Source organism: Marmota monax, unplaced genomic scaffold (genome assembly GCF_021218885.2).
Source record: "Marmota monax isolate L192 unplaced genomic scaffold, Marmota_monax_Labrador192_F-V1.1 WCK01_AAM20220418_F8-fsc00148, whole genome shotgun sequence".
In the NCBI taxonomy this organism is placed as follows: Eukaryota; Metazoa; Chordata; class Mammalia; order Rodentia; family Sciuridae; genus Marmota; species Marmota monax.
Window position 1 is genome coordinate 2,442,726 of NW_026693034.1, and position 19,952 is coordinate 2,462,677.

General features: G+C 44.7%; 1 protein-coding gene across 1 annotated transcript in view; it reads right to left on the bottom strand.

Moving 5' to 3' along the window:
* Positions 1-19,952, bottom strand: part of LOC124098776 (guanine nucleotide-binding protein subunit alpha-12) — a 94,061-nt gene that overhangs the window by 45,017 nt on the left and 29,092 nt on the right. Inside the window, exon 2 of the mRNA XM_046453727.1 lies at positions 3,877-4,092. Within this exon, the coding sequence (XP_046309683.1) occupies positions 3,877-4,092 (216 nt within the window). The remainder of the gene's footprint in view (positions 1-3,876; positions 4,093-19,952) is intronic.

The window sequence follows — 19,952 nt, forward strand, 5'->3', positions numbered from 1 at the left end:
AAAATTTTAAATTCCTTTTATTTAAGAAGAGGGCTTTTAGAAAGGGCTGGGGATGTAGCTCAGTGGCAGAGTGCTTCCCTTGCATGTGTGAAGCCCTGGGTCTGATTCCCCAGCACCACAAACAAAAACAAAGAGGGCACATAAGAAGACATTCGTGGTAGTTAAGACAATCCCCCCATCGAGGGCCTTGCTGAGTCTTCCTTCAAGGGGCTTAGCAGGCGAGACTGGACAGGGCAAGGTCATCTTCCCTTCTCTGTTGCTGGGCCACAGAATGGACATCAACCCTGTGTGTAAGTGGCGGCGAACACAGTGAGTAGTCCCCTGGGCTCGTGGCAGGAGATGCAGGGTTGTGTCCTCTTTGGAAAGGGAGCACCCAGCCCCCACACTCTTCAGAGGAGAGAGGCTGTCACAAAGTTGTCACCAGGCCCAACCCTCTGTCTTCCTCTTTTTGTTTCTGTCCCTGGCTGGAAGGATGCCCAGGATGGTGGAGGGGCAGGAAAAGCCACCACCTGGCCGGGAGCAGCTCTCTGAGCAATGGGGTCACAAGACTGTCAGAGGCTGTGGGTTCTGTCAGCAGGGAGAGGAAGAACAAAAACCAAGTCACTGAAACATCAGCCAGAGAGGTTCCGACACCAAGGAAAAGAAGTGGGGGACAGAAGCTGGGGCTACTCAGGAACACAGATGACTAAAGACAGTCACCCTCTTGCACTTTGGCTGTAACTGTATATTTTGACAATAATGACTATTAAGGGCCTACTGTCTAGTTATTCAATAAAATGCTATGATATTTTAAAAATAAAGAAAAACATAGAAATGTACAAAATGTAGGAATAACACACACCCATGTATCCAATACTCAAAAAGCAAGAATTTAACACTGTCATGCTTGCTTTTAGTAACTATGGTCTTTAAAAACACATAGTTGTGGGGCTGGGGTTGTGGCTCAGTGGTAGAGTGCTTGCCTAGCACATGTGAGCTCTATCCTCAGCACCACATAAAAATAAAGATATTGTGTCCACCTAAAACTAAAAAATTTAAAACAAAACACATAGTTGTCTTGAATAGCAGACTATTCAGGTGGCCACAGCCTCAAAAGTCACGCTGCCTGAAGCGAAAGACGAACAAACAGGTGGCTGCAGGCCCCACGGCAGCCTCACCTGGCCCATGCCAGGTTGATGGCAAGACTAAAAGCTCTCTGGGGACAGACATGTCTTGAGTCTTACTTGCTGCTGTATCCCTAGCATGGAGCACAGTATCTGGCGCACAGTAGGTGCTCTAAAGTGTTGAGGGAGTGAACATAGGGAGAAATAAGTGACTGGGCTTTTGGGCCCCAATTTCTCAGAATGGTTACCAGATATGACCTCAACCCAGCCACAACCTCTCTGGGCTTGTGTCCAAGTCTGAAACAATTTGAGAGCTTGACTTCCTAAGCTGGGGGTTCTTTCCAGCTCTAAAACACTGTGTCCAGAGGAACGAGGCAAATGATAAGTCTGAGGAAACCACCAGCGCACACACTGACTTCCTGGGCGGGTGCTTATTGGACATGCGTTGTGAATAATCAGCTCTGGATGTTTACATTTCCTTCTTTGGTAAGTCCTCAATCGACAGAAGCAATTTCCTTCCAATTCCAGTTCTGAATAGACTAGAATCATCTTTCCCAGACCATGTGAGCTTATGGGGGAAAAGACTTAACCCCCCCAAATTCCACACTTGGACGCTAACTTATGTTCTCCCAGCTGATTCTTATGTTCCTGCCCTTAACACGATTTAGATTTTTTGTTTCTATGGTAACCAAATCTTTTGCTTCTTTTCATGCTTTTACCTTAATTATTAAATTAACTTGAGAAACAATATGCAAATGAATGAGCATTAGGACAATGTCATCCTTAAGGTTCCCTTAAGATGAAAATTAGTGGGCAAAAGCTTGATGAGAAACAGGATATGTGCATTGTCTCAAACACCTCCCCAAGTCATAGCAACACAGAGAACCTGCCAGGCACCGCCTTAACCAAGTAACCAGCAATGGACACATCCACACCACACACCTCCTGACATAGTACTCTAGGCAGGGCACAAGTCACTACCATGGTGCTCTTGCTAATGATGAGAAAACACCAGACAGACCCAACAGAGACATTCTACAAAAGCAACTGGCCAGTGTTATTTAGGTCTCCAGGTCATGGAAAACAAGTAAAGATCAAGTCACAAATCAAAGGAGACCAAGGGCACAGACAACACACTGAAGATCCCAGAGCTGGTTCTGGCACACAAGAGACATCAGAGGACAAACAGGTGACATTTAAACACTGTACCAGTGTGCGTTTCCTGGTTCCAGGCAGTGGACTATGGTTGTATAAGATGCTAGTGCTGCAGGAAGTGAGGTGAAGCATGCAGAGACTGAACTGCAAGGGTCATTGGTGCACTGCAGAATCTCTTGGCTGAATGCGGAAATTTAAAAAACTCAGAAAAAAATGGGCAAAAGAGCTGGGCAGGGTGGCACATGCCTGTAATCTCAGCAGCTTAGGAGGCTGAGTCAGGATGATTGTGAGTTCAAAGCCAGCCTCAGCAATGGTTGAGGCGTTTAGCAACTCGGTGAGATCCCATTCCTAAATAAAATACAAAATAGGGCTGGAGATGTGGCTCAGTAGTTAAGTGACCCTGAGTTCAACCCCTCCACCCCTGCTCCCCAAAAAAGGGCAAAGGACATGAATAGGCATTTCCTGGAAGAGAAAATGCGTATGTATTTTGTTTGTATAAACAAACTCAGGGCAACTTCAACTAAGCTATAATGAGATACAATTAAAAATTGGGGGCCTGATAATTCTAAATATTGGCCCATCTGTGGAACTCATGGAACCCTCTTCCACTATTGGCAGAGGCAATAACTGGTACAGACACTCAGGAAAATATTCTGGCAGTATCTTGTCTACGTGAAGATGCATGTGCCCCAGGATCTGACAGTTACACCGAGGTATACATCCTAGAGAAGCCCTTGAACGCAGCACCTGGAGACAGACAACAATGATCACAACAGTTTGTAACAGCAAAACACAGAAAACAATTAAAAACATGATGACACGTGGAACATCCTCACATGACAGTGGACGAACAAAGATCACAGTGGGGGGACTTCCACAGGTGGAAAAAAGCTATTGCAGAATGGCATGCGCCCTAAGAAATAGCTTTTATAGTTTGAAAATCAGTAGAACACAAGTCTGCACTGTCTAAATACATATTATAGCAAACTATGAAGAAAGGCCAGGGACAAGGGATCGGGGAAGGCATGAGGAGGTGATCCTGTACCATGGACCCTGGGTGCACAGATGGCAGACCTGGTTAGAAGGGCAACCCATGCTTCTCCTTACATACTGTCAGTATTAAAGGGCAGTTGAGGAAAAACCAAAGGGCAAAAATGCAAAGCATCTCCAGTTCTCTGGTTACAGTTTCGCATGGTAAAGCAGTCTAAGTGACTAAAATAGCTAGGCTTTGTGACACGTTTAGCCTGTAAAGTGGAAGGAACGAATCTGAGGAGAGCAGGTCGAAAGGGGTCAGAGATCAGCTCCCCAGATTGATCTGGAAACACCCACCCCCATCTCTATCTCCCACACATCACAGCCAGAAAGCTGTGTTAAGGGGATGTTGATTTCCTACAACGGACGAGACCTTCTTGATGTCCGAGTTCCTGGGTCGCACCCCTTTGCATTACCTGGATACAAACATGCCTCTGGCCTGAGTGCACTGTGCAGCACCCTTTGGTGGCTCCGTTAGCCTCTGCCAGGATTTATAACAACAGACAGCTCACCTATATTTTCACATAATTTATAAGGAAATTCTGCTAAAGGTCAAAACGGTCTTGTCAAGTGAGAGGCCACTCACCAGCTGGAACTCGCTCCTGCGGCTGAAAGCCTCCCTGATCCCCGAGTCCCTCCAGAGCGCGCTCAGGGCTGGCACATAGAGCTGGAAGGTGGCAGGCTCCACGGGCAGCCCTGCCTTGTTCTCAAAGGCCATCAAGAACATCCCATGCTTCTCGTTTTCAGAGTGCTGCCAAGGGATGCCAAGCTTGTCCCGTGCATCAACAAGCACCCTTGAGCCCTAGGAAAAAAGAGAAGGGAAAAAGGATTTAATTGTGCTCTGAGACGACATCAAAATACAGAACCTTAGTACAGGCGCTGACTGTCAGAAAGCAGAAAACTCACGAGCTGTGGAACTTGCAACCAGATTTGCCTTTGGTTTGTTCTGTTGTGGAACCAATGTCTCAACTCCTGGGACCACACCCTATGAGACAGGTGTGGACACCACCACCCAAATGGGCCACCGTTTCCTACATGCATATGAAAAGCACTGAGAGGGAGGAGGAAGCAGTGCAGTCAGAAATCCAGCAGCTCCCAGAAACCAGAAGGTTGCAGTCACTTGTCCCAACTGGGTGAGAAAACACACTGGCAATTGGCAGCCATGCAGCAGGGAAAGACTAACCCCACCTGGGCAGGAACTTCGACCACATCCTGGGGATGATGCCACCACTGTTTGGGGTGAAGAGAAACTGCTTTCCATATTTTGCTTATTTCTTCACTGTTAAAAAACCAAAAGTGAGTATTTTCTGCCCCTTCTCACCTCACAGGGCAAAGGGATGGAGAAGCAGCCTACATGAAACAGTACTAGGGAAGGCCTCTGGCTGTGGGGTCGTCCATCTCTGCTGCCAGCTGAGCTGGATTGTTTCATCATTCTTAGAGCAGAGTCCAGCAAGACAGTGTCTATGGAGGTGGAGTTCTCTGAGGTCCCCAGAGTGCTCTCTTACATGGTCGATACCCTGCAGAGTAGCACAGGGCACAGAGTGTCTGCCTTTCCAACTGGAAACCAAACAGGTGACAGTTGGGTGGGACCCTGACCTCCAGTCCAGAGGACCCCAGGGTCAACACCAGGCAGAATGGCAGCCATCAAGAATACAAAGAATAACAAATGCTGGAGAGGATGTGGAGAAAAAGGAATACTTCTACATTGTCGGAGCAATTATAAATTAGTACAACTACTACAGGAAATCAGTATGGAGGATCCTCAAAAGACTAGGCATGGAACCACCATATGACCCATTCCTTGGGGTTTATCCTAAAGAATAAAGTTCACCTTACTATAGCGATACCTACATACCCATGTTTACAGCACCACAATTCTCAATGGCTAAACTATGGAACCAGCCTAGGAGCCCATCAACAGATGAAATGATAAAGAAAACGTGGTATATATACACACTGGAACTTTATTCAGTCATAAAGAAGAATTAAATTATGTCATTTGCAGGAAAATTGGTGGAACTGGAGACCATTATGTTAAGTGAAATAAGCCAAATTCAGAAGGTCAAGGGATGGGTAGTTTTCTCTCATATGTGGAAGCTACAGAGAAAAAAAGGGGAGAAAAAGGTATGGGTGGGATCAGGGATATAATGAAGATCAAAGGGAGATCAGTAGAGGAACAGGACTGGAGGTGGAAGGTGGGGAGGGAGGGGAGAGCGTTGGGGAGTGACACTGGCCAAATTATATTGTTAAATTGTGTGCATGTATGAATACGTAACTACAAATCCCATCATTATGTACAATTATAAGGTACCAATAAAACACATGGAATGAAAAAACAAAAAGAAAACTGGTGCTTAGAAAGCAAAATAAATTTTAAAAATTCAGCTAGAAAACAGGCACAGGACACTTAGAGATATCTCTGCAGGTAGTGCAAGCAGATGACAAATCAGCAGGTGAAGAGGCTCATGCTTGCTAGACGCCAGGGAAAAGCAGAGAGGGCCGGACCTCCAGGAGCCATCTCCACACGATGGGAAACAGTGGGAAGGAACAGCAGTGACACCACCAAGTGGCAGTGAGGACGTGGAGAAATGGGAACACAACCAGCACAGATCGTGGACAGAAGTAGACAGTTTCTTTGAAAACTAAGCACATGGTTATGACACAGTGCCGCAACCTCAATCTTAAGTGTTTGTGCTGGAGAAATGAAAACTGAGGTCCACACAAAGGCATGTGCAGGAATGTCCACAGTAGCCTCATTTCCATGAGTCCCAAACTGGGAACTACAATACATTCATACTACAGAATACCACTTAGTAATTAAAAAGAATTATTGACACGCAACAATCTGGAGGGAACTACAGCACATGATGTCAAAAGAGAAAAGTCAATCTCAAAATGTCACAACTATGTGATTCTCTTAAAGAGATCTCTGAGGTCTTGACTGTTGGTCACATCAATCTATGCAGGTGATAAAATGGCACAGAACCCCTCCTACACTGTACTGGTGTCAGTTTCCTGGCTTTGATATTGTACTGTAATTATGTACGTCATAACTATGGGGGAAACTGGATGATACCTCCCTATACCATCTTTGCAACTTCCTATGAACCTATAATTATTTCAAAATAAAGTTTTTAAAAAGCTAAATAGCAGTCACAGTAATGTATGCCCTGACTATGTGGTGTGGAAAGGGAAGGTTACTAGAGGCCAAGGGAAAAGAGGTAGTAGGAAAAGGCAAGGCTCAGAAAACTCCTAATCGGAGCTGGGTCTCTAACCAAGCTTTCTGAAGAGTTGATTCCTGTACTGAGGGCAACAGTGGGTCAGAACCCATCCTGGGGGAACTGAGCCAAGTCCTCCACTTTCCTCCCTTCCTGTTCCTCACTCTCCACATTGCTGCCTCTGGAATGCTCCCATCTCACCTCTTTCTCTGACTACACAGTGATCTTCAGCCTTCCCCAAAGAGCAATATATTCACAGGTCCGAGAACTCAAGAAAAAAAGATGATTCAAATTTTCCACGTCATGCACAGCAAAAGTTACCTGCACATGCAGAAGGCAGCACTGATTTCTCTGATGAGATTTGAGCAAAGGGTCTTGAAGCCTTTGTCCAAGTCAGAGAAAGGACCCCTCTTGTCCTGGTGGATGCAGTCCCAAGACTGGCAAATCCTAGACAGGATTTCAGCCTCTGCCTGTCCCCGAGTCAGGAAACCAGCCCACCTACCAGCCCTGCCAATGCACCTCAATATGCACACTATCTGACCCTTAAGGTACCCTTTCAGGTGCTATTTTTATACAACTGTTTAGCTTCATAAGGAGTGTGACCTCACTCCCAGTGAAATCTACAACCCCTGGGGAGTATCATTTCTATATGTCAGAGATGAAATCTGGGGTTGACCTCGGTTTGGCTACACACACATAGTAGACACCTGACAGTAGCCTGGTACCCCCCTGCTGGATGCCACCTGAGTAAGCCACAGTTACTCCAACCAGCTACACTTAGCCATGAAGAACAGACTCCTTACTTTATAAAAAATCATGGCAGTTGGCAAAATTAATGATGAACTTTGAATTACAACAGTTAACTGGAGTCCACTTTCTGTATCTTTTTCACTTAGTTTGCAGGAAAGGCATCAGGAGAAAAGATGGCTCTCTTTGGCCCACTTAAATTATTCAAGTCAAAAACTGCTCCCTGACAACTTTATTCTGAAATTCCCAAACAGACTTCTAGGTAAGTTTTCTGCTGTGGGACATCTGCTCAAGTTCCAAGTCCACTCTTTCTCCTTCTTAGAGGGACATGTGGACTACCTCTGGGGCTTCAGGTCTTTGGTGACATTGTGTTTATCTTGCAGACTCATAAGAGTTGCTAGTGTCTTCAGTCAGATACTAGTATAAGAATAAGCTATGATTAAAAAAAAAAAATCTAGCCTGGTCTTTTCCAATAAAAAACCAATTTCCTGAAAGACAAAAGCCAAGTAAATCCTAAAACTCATATATACCTAACGGAAAATAGAAAACAAACAAAAAAACCCAAAAAACAAACAGGCCAGAAGACAACAGACTTAAGTTCCTTTATGACAAAGGAGAGCCTTCATCAACAGTGTTACCCAAATCCTAACTTTTTTGATAATCCTATACTTTCTCAGTTGTGCAAATACAAACAGTTAAAGTCTCAAGCAGTTTGATGACTTCATCTCAATACAATGTAACACTTTAAACAGCTCAAAGAGCATTTTTAAGACAACTTATAAATCCAGCAACTTGAACTTCCGAGTCAGAGCATATATCCCAGTCTGCTGGGGAATGTAGATGGGTGGTGGTGGTGGGGGAGATGTTGGTTTTATTGGAAGAGGACCAAAAATTGTAAAGCCTATTATTTCACTTCCAAATAGATTTTGTTAGTTTAGCTCCTAATCAAGCCAAATCTTTTTAGAGTAGCTACTCCCCACTAAAACCTTCCCACAATAAATACTACAGCTAAGTTGGATATAAAATGCAAGTAAATAGAACAAGCCTTTTCTATAGGACGAGACAGTTACATTGAGGCCATTATCCGGTTTTGAGCATGCACTTGGACGAGGCCTGTGTACTTGGAAAGCTCCATGCTTTGACTCCATCAGGCTGGCTTGTTTGCCTTTGGCCACCATCCAAATCAAAGAAAGGCTGCCAGAAATGTAAACAGGATACATTTCTTTAAATTAATGAATTCAACAAAGACAGACACTCCTCTCGGTTTCTCTCTGGAACTGAAGTGCAGGGTACCTTCTATTCAAAGGTCAGAGAGAGTGAGAAAGGAAAGCTGGAGGCGAGGAGCCTGGCCCCAAAGTTTCTAGCAGCTTCCAGTGGGAAGCTGGCTGCAGCCAAGCTGGCCACCCCTGCCTGCACCTACCCTGGCTCTCCAAGGCTGCTTTCTGGGACAAATGCATACTGCTTTGCCAGGAAAGCCACCCACAGAGTGCTACCAACTAAAGCTCAAGGGCTCTCCTTAGGCAAAGCAAAGTGCCAGGTGGCTTCTACATCGAGCACTTTCAAAACACCTCGGCAGCAGGACAGAGACAGCAGATGAGCCACAGGCCATCAGATGCAGAGTCCTGAGATAAATGCTGCAAACGAAGGTCAGAGCAAGATGGAGGACAGCCAGAAAAGTCACCACTCTGGTGAAAGAAGTTTAAAGACAAACTGGGGTGAGCTAAGAAATCTGGAACTTCTGTAGGAAATGGGGGAAAAACAGGTTTTGAAAAAGGGCAAGGTTGGAGGTTGGAGGGCTGCCTCCAGACCCATGTGGTAGGTGGGGCTACAAGACACACCAAGGCAGGGCAGCACCAGGTGACACCACGTGTCCCACCTATCAACCCACACAGAGCTAAGAGAACGGCAGCCCAGCACAGTCTGTGCAGGCCACAGTCACCAGACAGCCGCTACCAGTCCCCAGAAAGGTAGCTCAGGAGCAGGGACACCTGGGTCAGTTACTGACAAGCTGAATTTCACAAGGCAGTGAGAAATCTCAGAAAGATTTTCAGGAAATAAATGGAACGATGGGAAAACTATAGGTTCAGGATGTGCCCACGAGAAGCTACAGTCATCCTTAGATTTTTTTTTTTTTCAGATAACTAGCACAAGTTTTCCTGAAAGCCAGAAGGAAAAAGGAAAAAAGGAATTCAGCATCAGTTCAGATTTCCTCAGAGCTTCCAAACTGGAATGTGGAAGAAGAATGTGTTTCAGAAATCCAGGGCTGGCATTCAGGAGACTTCTGAAATCACGTCCGGGAGCCATACATAAACCAAGTTTTTTCCCTCCCGTTCTTTCAGGTGTCAGGCTATAACCCTTGGACCCTTTTTAAATATTTCACTAAATGTTATTTGGATGAATGCTGGTACAAGAAGGAAATGAAGCCTTTTGGTTAAGAATATAAAAAATTAAAGAAACGTGAGGAAAAAAATGCTAAAGATCATTCCGAGAGAGAAAGAAGCCTGCAAATACAGGTATCTAGTTTAATGTGCTAATTCAGTGTTTTCAAATTCAAGCCAGGATGCCCACTGTGAAATAGTCTAGTAGGCATTTTAAAAAAATGAATTAGAATATAAGGGCAAATCTAAATAAACTGTACACTGCAAAGGTAAGTATTGCATAGAATTTTTGTTTTGGTTAAAATAGATACCCTATATAAGGAGAGCTAAATCTGGATGGACATGTACACACATCTGCATGTTCATATGCGCGCGCGCGTGCGCGCGCGCACACACACACACACACACACACACACACACGCGCGCGCGCTGGGTCCCAACCATAACCCTTTCTCCCCCTGTGGGTAGTGGGCTGAGAGTCATGGGGCCAGACTCTTGTAGATAAGCCTGCTACGAGACCCTTTCCTATGTCCCACTCCTTCAAATCTAGCAGACTGGCTAAGAATCAGAGTACAACTGTAGCAAGTTGGGTTTTGTGAGGCACTGACAAGAGAGTGGAAAGGAACAATGTGAGGTGTGAGAAATTGTGAAACCTTGGTTCTTTGGGGGTAGCATCACTAGCCCCCTCCTTTTTTTTTTTTTTTTTTTTTTGGATACCAGGGATTAAACCAGGGGCACTTCACCCTTTCATTTATTTATTTTTAAATTTTGATGTAGGTCCTCACTAAGTTACTGAAGCTGGATTCAAACTTAGGATCATCCTGACCAGCCTCCTGAGTTGGGATTACAGGTGTGTGCCACTGTGTCTGACAACTAGGCCAGTTTTGATGAAACCCAGCCATGTCCCATTACTCAGCGCCATCTTGGATTGCAAGGTGAGGCATGGCCCATGGAGCTATCACATACTTTCTTCCACTTAAGATGCTGAAAAGAATACACAGTTAATATCCACTTAGAAAGACAGTCTCCTGACTTAGCCAAACCTCATCACTTTCAGCCCTAGGCATATAATAGTAAATGTAGGTGCAGAGGTCACAAAAGTACCTGCAAAGCCTTCCCACAGAGCCTTTAAGTACTGATGGAGATGTCAAGTACACAAGCAAGTGCGGGTGTGCATAAACTGCATGCTAGTCTAACAAACAAAGGGCTGGTTCAGAGAAGCTATAAAAATGCACACCATTCACATACTTGGTGCTTGCCCTGTTAATGGACTATGCCACATCTGTTAGCTGGTTTAATCTTTATAACTCCATGAGGTGAATGTTCCTTATAGATGAGAAAACAAGTGCAAAGCCGCCATCCACAGCCACAAAGCATGATCTAATCTGAAGCTAGGATTTTTAAAGCTACATCTACACTGTGAGTGGGTATGCCTGGGGAATGAGAGGAGGGAGAAGCAAGAGGCAGAGGTGGCCCATACTGCTGCTACCACACAGCCAACAGCAGGCGCTGAGACTAGACCAGATCTGAGTTGACCTTTGAATCTGCAGAATGTTTTTACAAAACAGTAATTAAAATCTAGAGGTATGGGATATGCTGTAAGCCTGGCTCAGTCAATAAATTCTGTGAGTTCAGATTCTACTTCTGTCTAATCTCCAGAGAGTAGAACTTCCCTGTCCCGGCAGCACTTTAGAATATCCCTTGACTGCTCCATCATAACCACAAGTGGCCACCAAGAGGTGGAAATGTGGCCAGTGTGAATTGAGATTACTGTAAATACATAATGGATTTCAAATTCACTATGAAAAGTAAACAAAACATCTTTTTGTTAATATGATTACCTGTTGCAGTGATAATATTTTGAATATACTGGGTTAAATAAAATATAATATTAAAATTGATTTTTTTCTGTTTCTTTTTGTTTTTCTTAAAGCCTACTAGGAAATTTAAAGTTCACATGTGGCTCACATTTGTGGCTTACATTATATTGCTATTGGACAGTATTGCTGTATGGTAACATTTCTAAAAATGGAATCTGCCTCTTTCTGATTATACACATAATACATTTTTAGTGTAGAAAACATAGGAAATAGAGAAATGCATAAAAAAATCAAATCATCAAAATCATCACTACCTAGAAATAACATTTATTAACATGTTGGAATGTTAACTATCTCATTCTTCCTAGAAATCCTCTTTGTGAGTATATACTTTTTTTTAAAAGAGTGTATAGATCTGCATCTTTTAAAAATATCTTTATTTTATTTTTTTATCCAATGCTGAAGATTGAACCCAGAACCTCCCATGTGCTAGGGAAGTGCTCTACCACTGAGCCATGACCCCAGCCCAATATATACATTTTATAGCCCTAGAAGAACATTTCTAGCAATACATCACAATCACTTTCCCAAGCCATTAATTACTTCCATCTTTTCAGGATTGGAATTGATGCACAGTAGGTCAACACATGGGACATGTGGGAGGCATTTCCAATGTATGGACCATGCAAAGCCTTCTGCACATATCTGACTATTTTCTTGTGGTGAGTTGGTAGAAACTGCATTACAGAAGGTCAAGGTCAAAACCTATACAGTTTTGAGACTTTTGATAACTAGTACTAAACTGCTCTCTGGAAAGGTTGTCCCAATTTACACATTTACACTTTTTTTGTATCTTATTTTCCTTTAACTTCCCCAATTTGTGTTTTGAATTGATTTATTTGCTTTACTAAAGTTGTTCTCCAGCAACATCTAGGCAGGCATATCCTCAGATGGGAGCCCAGAGAAAGAGCATGCTAATTGACTTAAAATGAAAAAAATTTAGCAAATACATCCCAACAATCCACAGTAGGAGGAAAAAAAAAAAAAAGGGAAATTGATAGATATTTGGCTTCTATACTTCAAATAAGCTTTTATATTCATTTTTATATTTTATATGTTAATTTTTATCTCATTCCTATTTATAGTAAAATAGCCATTATTAAATAATAAAATAGATAATAGATAAAATAAAAAAGTAACTACTTTGTAGCCAAAATACCTAAATTTCACATGCATCTTAGATTTCCAATTAGAGAATCTGATTCAGCCAACTCTTCCAATGAAACTTTTAATGCCACAGCATAAAGAACAAATTTAAAACACTTAGCCTGAGTTTCTAGAGGTTTTAAAATCAGGAGAGTCTTGAATTTGATTGAAGAGTTAACCTTAATTATTGTCTATATGAACAGAAATCCCTTTGAAATAATGAAGCTTTCAAGTAAAGTGTAAGAGGCAAGGATTAGCCAGAATAACAAACCAGCCTGCTCATTATACTCCTTCCTTGCCCCTAAAACCATCTGGAGGGGACCGAGGGAGGCTTGATGGCAGAGCACTTGCCTAGCATGTACAAGGCCCTGGGTTCCATCCCCAGCACTGCAGGAAAAAAAACCAAAAAAACAGCAAAAAATTATCTGGTGGGGTTTTGGGTTGATGATAAAACCAACTGGAGAGAAGCGTAAAGAAGATAAAACTACTACTGCAGAAAATAAACTCAATGGGAACGTAAATAGTGTCAGAAATGTACTTGGGCATGTCAATAAATTTAAGTATCAGCATCAGGCAGATGCGTTCCCAACTGTCACACTGCAGCATTTCAAATTAAGTGGTAAGTCTGAGGCATAAACAGACTCGGGAGAGAGGTGGCTACTCTGCTCGTTAGAAAGAACTCCTGGGAACAGTGCTCCTCTGCCGGGTGGGGGCTCTGGCGGATTATGAGGTAAAGCACTTAAAAAGGCTCTTTTTACTCAGTTGCTTCCTTCCTTTTAGGTCTCAGGCTGCCATGCAACAACCCCGTCCTTCAGGCTTCTGCCCTCCATGGACTGGACGCTGAAAACAAGCGTCCTGAATGAGACTTCATGAGCACGTGTTTACAGAACAGCAGCATTGGGTTCTGCAGTGTTCAGTGTCTGATGCGGGAATCTGTTAATATATTTTCTTCTGGCTCAGCCCCTGCTCTTCTTTAGGCAGAGAGGCTGTCGTGCACAATGGTTTCCAGCAGTGTACACAGCAGTCCTGTTGGGCAGCTAATCCCGGCTTTGGCTGAGTTCGACCCAGGAGTCCAGGACCCTGTCACCACTGTGTCTTTGGAAAAACTACATCAGAACCCTCTGCAGATCACCAAGAGCAGTGACTGAGACACCTACTGTGCCCCTGTGGCCTTTGCCTCCCCTGCAGACTGGCCATTGGTGGCAGTCTGAATTAGCCACCCTGCAGGACTGGAGTCAGGAGGTCAAGAGGGCCTGTCCTGGACAGAGGAGGCCCATGCTCCTGCAGGCCTGTACCTGTGGGAGCGCAGTAGTGGCCTGTAGCTGGGAGTGGCACATCCCACCCATCTGGCATGCACCTGTAGCAATCCCTGGCCCCTGACTACTTCTTGCCACTCCTAGACTGTTGCTTTGGCCTGGCCACCATCTTCTCTCACCTGTGTTACCACCAAGTCTTCCAACTGGTCTCCTCATGTCTACACTTGCCCCTGTCCGACTGTTCTGAAAGCCCGCAGCCAGGTCGGCCTGCTACACCAAATCAGTTCATAACCTCAAAGGTCTGCATCACATCAAAGCAAAAGCCCAGGGCCTCACAAAGGCCCAGAAGGTCCACAGGACATGGTCTGATACCTCTGAGTTCTCTTCCTCCTCCTCAGCACTGTGATTTGCTTTACTCTAGCCTCCCCAGCCTCGTGTCTCTGCCTCAGGGCCTTTATATGTCTGGTTTCTAACAACTGAAATTCTCAAGCTCAGATCTCCATAGGGCTCACTTCCTTAGTCTCCCTCCTGTTGTCACCTGAGCAAGGTTCTCCCTGCACAGAGTATGAAATCACATCCACACCCATGCTATGCCCACCTTCCCACACACCTTCCCTGCTTTTTGTTTCTCTTAGCTAACACCCGTCACAGGTCACTCTGTCTTGTTTATTATTTCTTCCCTCACTGGACGGTCAGCAGGGGCAGATTTTTTTTCTTTTTTTGCTGCTTCCTGCATTCTGGGGCTGGCACACAGTGGATGCCCAGTGTGGGGAGAAGAGTGAGGGCTCCTAGGGTCCCCACCTGTATTTATTTTTTAGTTTTTTCGGCGGACACAACATCTTTGTTTGTAGGTGGTGCTGAGGATCGAACCCGGGCCGCACGCATGCAGGCGAGCGCGCTACCGCTTGAGCCACATTCCCAGCCCAATTGCAGGTATTTTTATATGAGATATTTAGAGCAATTAGATCGCCTTGCACCAACGCTGATCAATGGTACATAAACTAAACACTATGAGTCACTTTATGGGGCATCCCCCACATAAGTACTCAATAATGAGCTTAGCAATATGGGCCCATCCTAGATTTTTAAAAAGTAGCTGTATAGTGGATCTGGAAGTTCCTTTTATATACATCTCCTTTTCATGTCAAAGAAAAGCTCAACCAAAAAGAAGACAGCTTAATTTGCTGTCACAGGTAGATTAAAACTGTGAAGTGACTGACTGTATTTACAGAGAAGCGATTTCCTACATCTGTTTTACTTCTTTTCAAAGTATACAGATGCTTTTATGATTAATAAAATTCAGATTCTCCTTTAAAGGCATTGCTGAGTCGGGGGCAGCCCTCCAGTGCCACGTCTCTCAGCCGGCAGTCACTCTCACTGGGAAATGGCTTGATACTAGAAAGCGGTCACGGTGGAGCAGTGGGACCTCTTACAAAGCATCCAAGTTTTCAGAGTTTGCTATATACCTTACCGCATTTGGGCTGCTACAGCAAAGTACTACAGACTGGGAAGTGATAAACAGAAATTTCTCAGTTTAGAGGCTGGGAGTCCCAGAATGAGGCACAAGCACACGTGGTGAGTGGTAAGGGCTGCTTCCTGGTGCACAGACAGTGCCTTCTGGCTGTTTCCTCACGATGGTGAAGAGGTGAATGAGCTCTCTGGGGTCCCACTAGAAAGGCACTAATGGCATTCATGAAGACTCTGTCCTTCTTACCTAATCACCTCCCAAAGGACCCATATCTGCTAATATTGTCACCTTGGGTGTTAGAATTTCAACGTAAGAATTTTAGGAGAACATATTCAGGCCACAGAACCCTAGATGGGCACAATAATACCACTAGTATTAGCAATACTACTATCACTCATCATGTCATATTCTTTAGGAGCAACTTAGCTCTAGATGACAATAATTTTATGTTGGATCCAGCAGTTGCTGCAAGATAATGAGACGAGATGTGGAGGTGGGGCCCCTGGTCAGCTCTAATTCAACAAAACACCCACCCAAACCAGCAGCTCAGCCTCTAGGGAATCATTAGAAACACATGTTTCCTGAATAGTCAGTGAGGGGATTTCATCTTCCAGCAGCAAAAGATCAGAATTTGAAAGAAAATACAAGCTTACAGGAAACCCAGTCCAAAGGCCCTGGGCCAGGCCCTGGCAGGTTCAGGATTTGACTTCACACCCAGAAGGAGCTCAGTGCAGCACTGGGCAGGGCTAATCCCTCCCTGTGCTGACCTGAACCTGCTCTCTGCATGGGACCACATGCCCCTTCTCCTGGTCCACACAGCACAGTGCCCACGTTGTGCGCAAAACACACACAAGAGGCTGCTCTCACACCAACTTCCATAGAGCAAAGGCAATGCAGGAACCCGGGTTTCCCAACTGTGCAGAGAAAGCCCAGGACAACTAGAGGAGCCAACACATTCCAAAGGTACAGGAGCATACATTTGCTGCTTCTTATTCCTCAGATAAATTTGTTTGCTTGTTTTGTTTTTAGAGACAGGGTCTGGTTGTGTTGCCAGGCTGGCCTTGAACTCCTGGGTTCAACTGATCCTTCCACTTTAGACTCAGAGTAGCTGAGACTACAGGCACATGCCATTGTGCTCGGCTACTAAGATGAATTTTATGACAAAGTAACTTTCTTGTTTACTATAAAAACTTCTTCCAAAAATCACTTGAGACAAGACTGCAATGCAAGATCAATTTAATTCAAAGTGCACAATGCACACTGCATATTTATAATCATAGTATGGAAGGGACAGGTTTCTTCTGATAGCTCCCAGTGGGCACGCTCAGCAAAAGTTCCCAGACTACATTGAGCTCAGCCATGGTTTTGATCACTAGGTCACGTCAGCAGCATGTTGTGCTGAGATTGAGGCTCCCTGCAAGGGATTGTTGACCACTGGGAAATCAGTCCAGCAGCCTATACTGGACACCAGGATCCACTCATCAACCAAGCACCTTTCATCAAGAACTAGGGAAAAGCCCCAGCTCACCTCCTCATGAAGTAGGAAGAGGTCCATTATTCAACAGACGAAGCACCAGTTACTGGGGTGTACAGATGTCCCGGCAGCACAGAGAACACCAGGATTTCAAGTGCACACAGAACCAGCATTGTGGACTGCTTGCCATCAGAAGCCTGAAAATGAGTGAGTCCCCCTGCTACTAATTCTATGAACAAACCCACTGGCCATTTCCAAGACATTAATAGTTCCTCCTTTAAAGATTCACATTTGCTTTCCTCAAAATTATGATAAATCATTGAGACCCGGCTTTCCTTAGCTTACTTGCTCTTTCTACAGCTGCTCAGATGCTGGTGCTCTGCCAACATCAGGGCTTGATATCCCACTCGGGCAGACCTTTCCATGACTGTGCCTGACCAAAGCCACTTGAATGCAGACACTTACTACAACTACCAGGAAAACTCTACCTCTAACTAAAGGCAAAGTTGGTAAACAATGTACACTTATTTGGCTTTTTTAAAAAATGGATTTAAGGATAAATACATATATAAAATCAACAGACCTGAGTGACCTTTCAGATATAATCGCTTCACCCCCAATAGTAAGAGGGCTCAGTTTATGCTTTCCAGCTCTATCATGAAACAAGGTTTCAAAGTTATAAATATTTATAGGATTTGGTGAAACAGAATGCTCCTTCTCCGCAGAGTGATGTTTTTATTTTTAAAGTTATCTAAAAAAGGAGTAGGTGCCACAGTATAGACTTTATAAGGTTTCCAGTGATGCCTCCTTCCTGGCCTGTCTCCTGCCTCCTCTTCCTCCCTCCAGAGGAAGCGGAAGTTCCCAGTCTGTGAGGTTTGTTGCTGGGATAGACATAAGAGACCTGGAATAAAGGACACCTGCAGGAAGTGAACTGGGATGTCCTATGCCTCAGGGGTAGAAGCTGGGGACAAAGAGCTCTCAAGTGGGGGGGGGGGACAAAATATGCCTAACAAGAGACAGACCAACCTGGGAAGGAAATGAAAATGGAGATGCAGCAAGTGTCCAGTGCAAGGAACTCGATGGACCCAGAGAGGGGCAGGTTCCTGTAGAGACAAGATCTGGAGTCTGTGTCTGTGCCTGTGTCGCTTGTTTGCAAAGGCTCCTTGTCCATAACACAGGGACAGACTGCAATGTTAACTGCACGTGTCACATGACCCGCCAGAGGTGCCCAGCCAGGACGCTATCACTGGGTGTGTCTGAAGAGTCCTTGTTCATGAGATGGGAACAGACTGTGAAGCTAAATGCACATGTCACATGGCCAGGCCCCAAAAGACACTGTTTCTGGGTGTGTCTGTGGGTTGTTCCTCAACTAGATCAGCAGTAGAATCAGGGGTCTCAGCAAAGCAGACTACCCTCCCTAATATGGGTGAGTCATGCAAACCAACATGTGTCTTTAAGAATTCCAATAACCTGGACTAAAGACAACTGAAGATATGGGAATAACCCTCACCATTTTTATCCAAGTTCACAAATAACATCAAGTCCATAAGCCAAGACTTTGGGAGGATTTCTTTTGAAACTATGAGTATTTATTCAAAAGTCCTCCTCAGTGAGGCCTATCCTATTTAAAACCACATTCCCCAGCACAAAATTCCTTATTCTCTCTCTCTCTCTCTCTCTCTCTTTTTTTCTCCCATGGCACAAAATTTGAGTTGGAAGGAATCTAAAAGGTACTCTGTCAAATCTCCCTCCAGATGTGAATTCCTAATATGTAACAGCCTTGTCAAGTTTATCAGCTGTGCCTGACACTCTTTCTGGAAAGGATCCCTGACTCGCCCGCTCCAGCACTGTGTGGACCTGTCCCCTGAACTGGTAGGGAAACCTGAATTGGCTTCTCAGCCTCCCTAGCAGGCTGGGTGCCTCCTAAGTGTAGTACCTGTGACGCGTCCACCTTTTTATTCCTGGTGTCTAACAACAGGCACTCCCCGCAAGGCACGGGTGACCAGGGCACTGCTGCAGTCCTGCAGCAGTTTCATAATTCAATTCAGTGCACCCCCAAAGTCACCACGTGCCCAGTGCTGTGGCAGCACTGAGACCACAGTGAACAAGACAGATGTGACCCAGGCCCTCCTGAAGAGTACGTGCTTGGGGACTAGCAATACAAACAGCAAGTCAACAGACAGGCAGGGCGGCCCTGCTCCACAGAGAACCACCCTGCTAGAGGAAGGAGGCTGCTGCAGGGGAGGGCTGTCCCTCTAAGCAGGTGACCCTTAAGCTGACCTTCAGAGGAGGAAGAACAGGCCATGCAGAAGGCAGCAGGAGGAGCTTTCCTGGTGGGAGGAATCTCGTGGGCCAAGGCCCTGAGCCTAGCATTTCTGAAAAACTAAACACCACATCAGAGTGGCAGGAGCGTGTGCAGAGAGAACTGTTACAGCAGAGGTGGGCGCAGGGCGATGGTGGTGGCTAGGCTCCACGTGGCTCTTTCAGATATACCCCAGACTACTGTTGGAAAACATTGTAAAATAATTTAGGATGGGGAGAGGTTTAATGTCAGAATCACTTTATCAAAAAAAAAAAAAAATCTTAGAGTGCTTGCCTGGCATGTGTGAGACACTGGGTTCAATCCTCAGCAACACATAAAAAACAAATAAATAAAATAAAGGTATTGTGTCTGTCCATCTACAACTAAAAAAATAAAAGTAAAAAATAAATAAAATCTATGAAAGTTTACCAGAGTAGACTCAATTTTTGCATTTGGGAGCTTGGCATTCTTAGTCATTTGTTTACCCAAGTATGAAAGACAAAGTTGCTTTCAGATTTGTCCACAGTTGGCCCAAAAGACAATACAACAGAGGTTCCATTTCCCCATGACCCCAGTACCAGACCTTGGGAAACCAGATGTTGACTGCCAAGCAAGATGGGCTCTTTAGGGGCGGCTCCTTCCCTTGCATACCCGCCACCCCCTAAAGGTGGTCAATATACTTTCCAGCTTCTTTCTTTTTAGCTAAAACTCTGGAAAAATCCAATAGGAACCATCCAAGGCCAAAGCCACTGTGACTCCTTTTAGTTGACCTGGAATAAACTTGACTCATTAG